At 47.6% G+C, this 7,916-nt stretch overlaps 2 protein-coding genes across 3 annotated transcripts; one reads left to right on the top strand and one right to left on the bottom strand.

Moving 5' to 3' along the window:
• Window positions 1-2,968: 2,968 nt before the first annotated feature.
• On the bottom strand, window positions 2,969-4,569 carry LOC112271082. 2 transcript variants are annotated; one of them, XR_002963903.1, is made up of 3 exons: window positions 3,763-4,569; window positions 3,544-3,619; window positions 2,969-3,447 (listed from the first exon to the last, which is right to left on the bottom strand). XR_002963903.1 is itself a non-coding variant. In XM_024460015.1 (3 exons), the coding sequence occupies exons 1-3, from the start codon at window positions 4,451-4,453 to the stop codon at window positions 3,149-3,151; spliced, it is 573 nt and encodes a 190-aa protein (XP_024315783.1). In that variant the 5' UTR covers window positions 4,454-4,569; the 3' UTR covers window positions 2,969-3,148. The 2 variants fall into 2 exon arrangements, 1 of the variants encoding a protein (XP_024315783.1); XM_024460015.1 differs by having other exon boundaries at window positions 4,256-4,569.
• Window positions 4,570-6,030: 1,461 nt separating this feature from the next.
• Window positions 6,031-7,372, top strand: LOC100828794 (probable serine acetyltransferase 1). Its single transcript, XM_003569653.4, has one exon. It carries the CDS (start codon window positions 6,140-6,142, stop codon window positions 7,049-7,051), a length of 912 nt encoding a protein of 303 aa, XP_003569701.3. The 5' UTR covers window positions 6,031-6,139; the 3' UTR covers window positions 7,052-7,372.
• The last annotated feature ends 544 nt before the right edge of the window (window positions 7,373-7,916 follow it).

Here is a 7,916-nt window from a genome sequence, read left to right on the forward strand (position 1 = left end):
AGCAACGCCCATAATCGCAGCCAATTGGTACATAAGAGCAAAACCTGCATACATGAGTGTATTTTCTTTTTATAAAAAACAATGTCATTAAGGCATAACCAAATAGACCAGAAAACTGCCGCCGCCCCTACTAAAATGAGAGGATGCAAAGTCTTGTCAATGCCCTGCAGCCATGCCCCCAAAATATGGGCCATATTATTTGGAGGCGAAATATTAAATGCCGAATGAACTGTTGTCCACGTAAGCCTAGCCATTGCACAATCAAAAAAGAGATGTTGAATCGATTCGTGCTGAGAAAAGGCACAACGTGTATCCCCTGTAGGCTTTACAAATACAATCAGCTCTCTTCCATGCCATTTTTCTTAACATATTTGCATCACTGTAGGATATTTTTTGCTCAAGGAACCAGCTATCAATCATGAGCAGGAGAAGACTCCAGAATTCTGATGGCATATCATTTGCAGAATGCTCTACTGATAGTCTAAAACTTTCCTCTGTTATTTTGCCAAGGATCTCCTGAAAATCCTCAATTAACTGCCGATACACTTGAACTTGAGTGTATATTTCTTGATGGCATGCTTGGAGGTGATCTTTTCCTGCTGTCAACTTCTGTTGCAAAAGTTCGACAATGTATGGAGAAAACTCAGAGGTGCTCTTGTTTGCTAGTGAGGCTTCTAGTATACATGATTTGCCAAACACACAAGAATGCCTTACAAGTTTTCTTCTTTCTCCATCCAAAAACTCAAGGTGTGGTTTTGAAAATTGACTTTGAAAAGGCTTACGACAAGGTGAACTGGCAGTTTTTGATGCAATGTATCCAAATGAAAAAATTTAGTCCTTTGTGGCAAAAATGGTTCAGGTCTGTTATTGAGGGTGGTACTTTATGTGTTAAACTTAATGATTCAATGGGGAAGAATTTTGGAAGCTTTAAAGGGGTTAGACAGGGGGATCCTTTGTCTCCTTTCCTGTTTAACCTAGCTGCTGAGTGCTTAGCTAAAATGGTTCATGCTGCTCAGAGCAATGGTTCTCTCACTGGTTTGGTGCCTCACTTAGTACCAAATGGAGTAGCAATTATGCAGTATGCAGATGATACTATTCTTCTGCTGGAAGATAATATGGAAATGGCTAGACACCTTAAACTGATACTATATCTTTTTGAACTTATGTCTGGTCTCAAAATCAACTTCCTGAAGAGTGAGATTACTATGATCCTGGATGATGACTCTAAGGCACATCTGTATGCTGACCTTTTTAAATGTCAGATTGGGTACTGGCCAATGAAATACTTAGGGATGTCCTGATAGAATCACTGTCAAGGATTGGAATATTCTGGAAGATAAAATGCAAAAAAGACTTGATTTGGAAGGGTGGTGTGATGTCTATTGGGGGAAGGGTTACTTTACTTAATGCATGCTTGACAAGTAGTCCTACCTATCACCTGTCTATGCATGTGCTTCCTAAAACTGTACTTGAAAAGCTTGATAAGATTAGAAGGAGGTTTTTGTGGCAGGGGGGATCTATGAAGAGAAAATATCACTTAGTTCAGTGAAAACTTGTGTGTACTCCTAAATCAAAAGGGGGTTTGGGTGTGAAGAACTTACTTCGATTTAATCTTGCTCTCATGGGAAAGTGGTGGTGGAGGTTAGAAAATGAGAAGGGGCTATGGTAGGATTTAATTTACCAGAAATATTTGAGAGGGGTTGGGGTGTTTCAGGCAAGCAGAAGGCCAGGTGCTTCTGCCTGCTGGTCTGACTTACAGTACTTAAAGGAAATCTATTTACAAGGACTTTGCATTATCATTGGCAATGGGAGAACTACTGATTTCTGGGGTGATGCTTGGTGTGGACACACTCCGCTCTGCCAATTGTTCCCTGGTCTTTTTGCTATATCTAATAATGTAGGTTGTTCTGTTAGAACATTATATGACACTAGATGGAGGCTGACCTTTAGACGTTGGTTAGATCCTGCGTTGCAAGAAGAACGACGAGGTTTGAGAGATATCCTTACAGGCGTAGCTTTGAATGAGGAAAGGGATAGACCTAAATGGAAATGGGCTAAGTCTGGAATCTTCACTGTGAAATCTATGTATGAACATCTGTCTAGTAGGGGGAGAGACCTTTCGTTTCGACACCTCTGGAAAGCCAAAATTCCTTTGAAACTCAAAGTCTGGCTGTGGCTCATTTGGCATAATGACATTGCCACTAAAGACAACATGCTTCGCAGGAACTGGAGAGGAGATAGTAAATGCAGGTTTTGTGATGAGCTTGAGACCGTTCACCACTTATTCTTTGATTGTGCTGCTGCCAAATATGTTTGGGGGGTGGTTAGTCTAACCATAGGGGCTGATACAAGACCTGGGATGTTTTCCCAATACTTCTAGTGGGTGTCTAGATACTTACCTATCTCAATAAATCTATAGATCATTGGGGTGGCGGCCATCTGTTGGGCAATATGGAAGATTCACAATAAAACTTGCTTTGAAAAGAAACTCATTCGATCTCTTGCTGAGATCGTTTGTTATGCTTGCGCTTTCCTCCGATACTGGGCTAGGTTGCAAAATGAATCTAAACGTAATAACTTGTTAGCAGGTGCAGCTGCTTTACAGGCGGAGGCGTTGCGGCATCATGAAGGCCAAGCACGCGTGGACAAGAGGAAGCTGAAGGAGCATGCTGATGATGCTGGGGGAGACAAGAAGCAGAAGATGGATGACGAGGCAGTCTGACTTCCAGATCATGAATATTGCGGTGCAAAAACGAAGGAGATACAAAAACTTTTTTGGGCAGGATCCTGGCCCTGTGTGCCAGTTTTGTTATCTAGTTTCTGTATGGTTGGACATGTTGTTTCTACTCCAGGAACCAATTATGGTCCTGTTGGTGTGTGTTCTTGTTAGCCTTCGGGAGACAAGTTTGTGAGAACTCTGTGTGGGGTGAACAATGTTGTTTTGTTATCTGCTGATAGTGGAACACGATCATATGATCGTTTAAAAAAAATCCAAGAATCATATTGCTAAAAAGTTAATTTCCAGATAACAGTTTGAGCAACCATAAATTTAGACTCCAGCTTTCTAATGGTAGCATCTAACAGTGATCATACTTTCTCCAATTTGAATAAACGCTCCTCTGTCTCGGCGAGCTCAGCAAGCTTTGTTTTAAGAAACTGTGCATCCACCTTCAGTAGCTTCTTTTAGAACTTTGAGCTCCATAACAAGCAGACTCACTAAGATGCAAAGGACTCCCTCCAAATAATGCACTTCCAATGACACTTTTTTTCTAAATTTCTCCACATTGGCATTGGGGCTTTCAGTATTTATGTTTCCTTCAGGTGCAAATGTCTTTGACAACTTCATTTCTAGAATGTTAACTGCCTTTTGCAAAGCTTCCTTTTGATCAAGAATTATGTTAACTTCTTCAATTTCCTGTAGACGAGCTTGATTTAGGAGCAGATTACCTAACCATGTAAGATTTCAAGGAAAAAAAACATGACTTCCATCGCATGATACATGTGTAAACGTACAAGTACATTTTAAAGGAAAGCATCTCTTACTGTTTTCCATGCTTTTTATAATGCCACCTAAATCTGCAAGTCCAAAGTTTGATTTGAAATCTCCATCCTCGGATGCCTAGGTAAATATTTGTTAGCAGAGAAATGATTAAAATCCTCGATTAGATGTTGCATAGTTCCACCAGGTATGAATTTCTCAAACAAAGGAAAACATTATAGTATAAAGATGATTGGGAGATCTCAGGTGGTTACAGCACGTACTAAGATGAGTGGAAAACAACATGACAATCTTCTTTTGAGATTTGAGCAGGACATAGGCCGCAGCATACACGGCCTTCATCATGCAGGATCAAGTGCCAACATGGGTGTTCTACTTCTACAGCTGCATCAATCAAGGATGATGAGTGACCTTGTCTACAGCTCCAAAGTACTCCAATTAAGTGTTGTTTCCATAAGACAGAAAATTGCAGCAAGCCAGCCACACAAGTACTGTAACAACTGTACGAAGCAAGCACGGCCACGAATGCAGTCAGCAGTTGACAGAGTACTAACGGTTGCTCAGCTTGAGACTAATTGTAAACACAGCAACAGCATGTCAGGACCAATACTAGGAGCATCCAATGATGCGAGTGATCGGTGCAACTGCAAGCAACTGCCGCGAGCTGTCTCAAATGTGCTCCTCAGCAATTCGTCGAACGCATTGCAGGCCCCCGCCAAACGGCGTTCAGGAGATCAAGGTGGGTCATCTACGTACCGGAGGTTGCGGCGGCGAGTGGCGCAGGATATGGTGAAACAGCGGTGGGTGGCCGGGTGCCCGGCTCGACACGACAAGATGGGAAGGTCGCCGCGGCCGCATCGAATAGGCCCATGGCAGGAGGAGGAAGGGTGGTGCGAACTGGGAAGGCTTCCTGGCTCGGGGAGGGACGGGATCATGGGAGGGTTTAAGCGGCATGGATAGGAGTGGACTGGCCGCAGCCCGCAGGAGTAAAGCAGAGCGGGAGGGAAGGGAGCACGAACCCGTAGGTCGTGCCCTGCAGTTACCGGTTGGGATGCCGATACAATGCAAGGTGCTTCTACATGAGTGATTGAATTAGGCAGCCTATGCCGGTGCTTAAATTACACGGTCGTCTGATTAGCACTGCCCCAATCACCTGCCGTGTTCAATGCAAACCGTAGAAAACAAAGCCACCACTAGCTCAGTTCCATGGCACATGCATGCGCAAACGAAGCACCTGGTAAAGCACTGCACTAAGCATGGGCGGACCCAGGAAATTAATTTAGAGGGGTAAAAAATTGTAATTACTTAAAGATATACATCAAAAGTAGAGAAGTGGGGGCAAATGATTAAGCTAAGTGCAATAGTGGGGCAGCTGCCCCCACACCTCTTAACCTGGGTCCGCCCATGGCACTAATCACTGTACATGAAAAAAGACGGTTACTTTCTGAAGCATCGGAGAGTAGGTCTGGTAATGGGTCAAAATCCGCCCCATATCCAGACCAAACCATGCAAGCATACGTGAATTAACCAAACCAAGCCAGACCAAAATTCATTCTTAGAATCCAAACTGCATCGATCCGTCCTTGTTTTCTCTCCAGACCACACCAAACCATTTTGTGCCGATCTCCTCTTCCCTGCTCGCCGACCTTCTGTTTTTCCCGTCGATCTCCTCTGCCCGTCGCCTCCCCCTCTCTTACCAATAGGATCTCCTATTCCTTGCTATCCTCTCTTCCCTTATATTCTCTGCCTAGCAGCGGCTGGGATCTTCTATCCCCACCGGCAGCGACCCAAGTCCACCGTCCCCTTCGATGCCCGATCAAGAGGGAAGAACGAGAGAGAGAGAGAGAGAGCTGGACAGCTAGGGAGAAGGGGCTTCTCTAGTTTAAAATTAAAGTCATAGGCGTAAATTATGCTATACTCCTATCTCGATTATTAACCGAAAAATATATTCTCTCCGATCTATATTACATATCGTAAGCGTGTATCTGCACGATGAAACGTGTCTTCATCTATCTAAAAAAACTGAGACAACTAATATGAAACGCGTCTACACTCAAGTAATTTCTACCGCTTTCTCGTCCGTATTAGAGCATCTTCAATGCAGGTGCTTAAGGAAAAAAAAAACTCGGTTGTTTTCTCACTCGATGCCTGGAAAGGAAGACTAGTGCCTGGATTTGCGTCGATGCCTCTCCGATATATATATATACACGCGTTCAGTAGGATACATATGCTCACGGCTTGTGTCAGCTCGTTGACTGTCACGTGCAGTCGTGCATGCCCAATTGCCGATGCTTCAGCTAGGTGTTTGTATCACGAAGTTATATTATCGTCGCGGCTTCAAATTGTGTCGCCGGGCTAGACGGCCCTTCCCTGCACACCCAGGCCTGGTTTTCTTTGTTTGTTTTCTGCCACGTGGTACGGTATATGCGTCTTCTTTCTCCTTGCGTTTATCGAGAAAAAAAACTGGTGCTTTTGCGGTGCACAATAGTGTCTGGTCCACCGCGCGAGGGGACGTGGCTGCACACGGCCCGCGCCTATACATTCGTTCCGCGGCGGCACGGGAGTCACGGCGTCCTCACATCCCACGCGCGACCAACAACGGCGATTACACACACACACCCCCACCCCAGGCGGGCGACGATGACGGCCGGCCAGCCCCTCCGCGCGGATCCCCAGCAGCGCCGCCACGGCACGCCGGCGCTCCACCCGTCCGTGGTTCCGGCCTACCCGCCCCCGGAGTCGGACAGCGAGGAGTCCTGGGTCTGGTCCCAGATCAAGGCCGAGGCGCGGCGCGACGCGGACGCGGAGCCGGCGCTCGCCTCCTTCCTCTACGCCACCGTGCTCTCGCACCCGTCCCTGGAGCGCTCCCTCTCCTTCCACCTCGCCAACAAGCTCTGCTCCTCCACCCTCCTCTCCACGCTCCTCTACGACCTCTTCCTCGCCTCCCTCGCGTCCCACCCCACCGTCCGCGCCGCCGCCGTCGCCGACCTCCTCGCCGTGCGCTCAAGGGACCCCGCCTGCGCGGGCTTCTCCCACTGCCTCCTCAACTACAAGGGATTCCTCGCCGTCCAGGCCCACCGCGTCGCGCACGTGCTCTGGGCGCAGAACCGCCGCGCTCTCGCGCTCGCGCTCCAGTCCCGGGTCGCCGAGGTGTTCGCCGTCGACATCCACCCGGCCGCCGCCATCGGCAAGGGCGTCCTCCTCGACCACGCCACCGGCGTCGTCATCGGCGAGACCGCCGTCGTGGGCGACAACGTCTCCATCCTCCACCACGTCACGCTCGGCGGGACGGGAAAGGCGGTGGGGGACCGGCACCCCAAGATCGGGGACGGCGTGCTCATCGGCGCCGGGGCCACGATTCTTGGCAACGTGCTCATTGGCGCCGGCGCCAAGATCGGTGCCGGGTCCGTGGTGCTCATCGACGTGCCCCCGAGGAGCACGGCGGTGGGGAACCCCGCCAGGCTCATCGGCGGGAGAAAGGGCGATGACATGCCGGGGGAGTCCATGGACCATACCTCCTTCATACAGCAATGGTCGGACTACACCATTTGATTTGAACCATTGATTTGAGCCGAGCAAGAGGAAGGTGCCCCTCCCGTCCTCTGCATCCTGTGGCACTAATGCCCACTCATGTCCCTTTCTCTCGAGGCGTGAACAACTAGTATACCAATCCAGTGTTCTTATCTTCGTTTTGTAATTGTGTTTGCCTGGATTGGCTGTTATATCTGCCTCCGGGGAGGAGATGCTGAACCGTACTGCACGTTGCCGTGCTTGTCTGCGGACAAATGTACTGAAAGCTCATCCTGTATCTGTAATTTTGCGAAGATATCGTGGAGTGAAATAGACATTACTCAAATTGGGATCTTGGAGTTATTGGAGGCTTCGTGTGCTCGCGTTACCGCGTAGATAGTTGAGAAAAAAACAGACACAAATTATTGCTGCTAACTCATACGTTTGCTCCTTGCGGTGCAGGGGGGGCCAAGAGCTCTTTGCAAGTTATTATTCTCTCATGATCTCATCGCAGATGAGTATCGCATCAGTAATTCTGTAGAATGGACAGTGCAGATGATATTGATCAATGTAATGTTTTCTGACTTTGTCTTTCAGAAAACAGCTAGTGCTAGTCGTTGATGGGGTCGAGACTAGCTAGTGGCATTAGATTTGTTGCGTTACCTTGCAGTGTTTTTCTTGACTTGTTGTAATCTTCTTTAGTTGCTGCAAGATACTATTGCCCGTCAGCCGAAGGCACGTTGCTTTCATCAGAGCTGTGCCTGTGCTTGCATGACTTCGCCAGTTGATTGCACAGGCACCAACGGACGGCGGGGGCAACCCGACGTCGAAAGAGGAGTATCTTACAACAACGGGTGCTTCCATTGTTGGTCGATCTTGCTTTTAGCAAGATTTCTTTTGTTACATT

This window comes from Brachypodium distachyon, chromosome 2, assembly GCF_000005505.3.
Source record: "Brachypodium distachyon strain Bd21 chromosome 2, Brachypodium_distachyon_v3.0, whole genome shotgun sequence".
NCBI lineage: Eukaryota > Viridiplantae > Streptophyta > Magnoliopsida > Poales > Poaceae > Brachypodium > Brachypodium distachyon.

Coding starts and splice junctions, on each gene's coding strand:
- LOC112271082 (XM_024460015.1), bottom strand. CDS start 4,453: ATGCCGCTTAAACCCTCCCATGATCCCGTCCCTCCCCGAGCCAGGAAG. Junction 3,620..4,255: donor ACTCGCCGCCGCAACCTCCG/GTACGTAGATGA, acceptor ATATTTACCTAG/GCATCCGAGGATGGAGATTT. Junction 3,448..3,543: donor TATAAAAAGCATGGAAAACA/GTAAGAGATGCT, acceptor TTACATGGTTAG/GTAATCTGCTCCTAAATCAA.
- LOC100828794 (XM_003569653.4), top strand. CDS start 6,140: ATGACGGCCGGCCAGCCCCTCCGCGCGGATCCCCAGCAGCGCCGCCAC.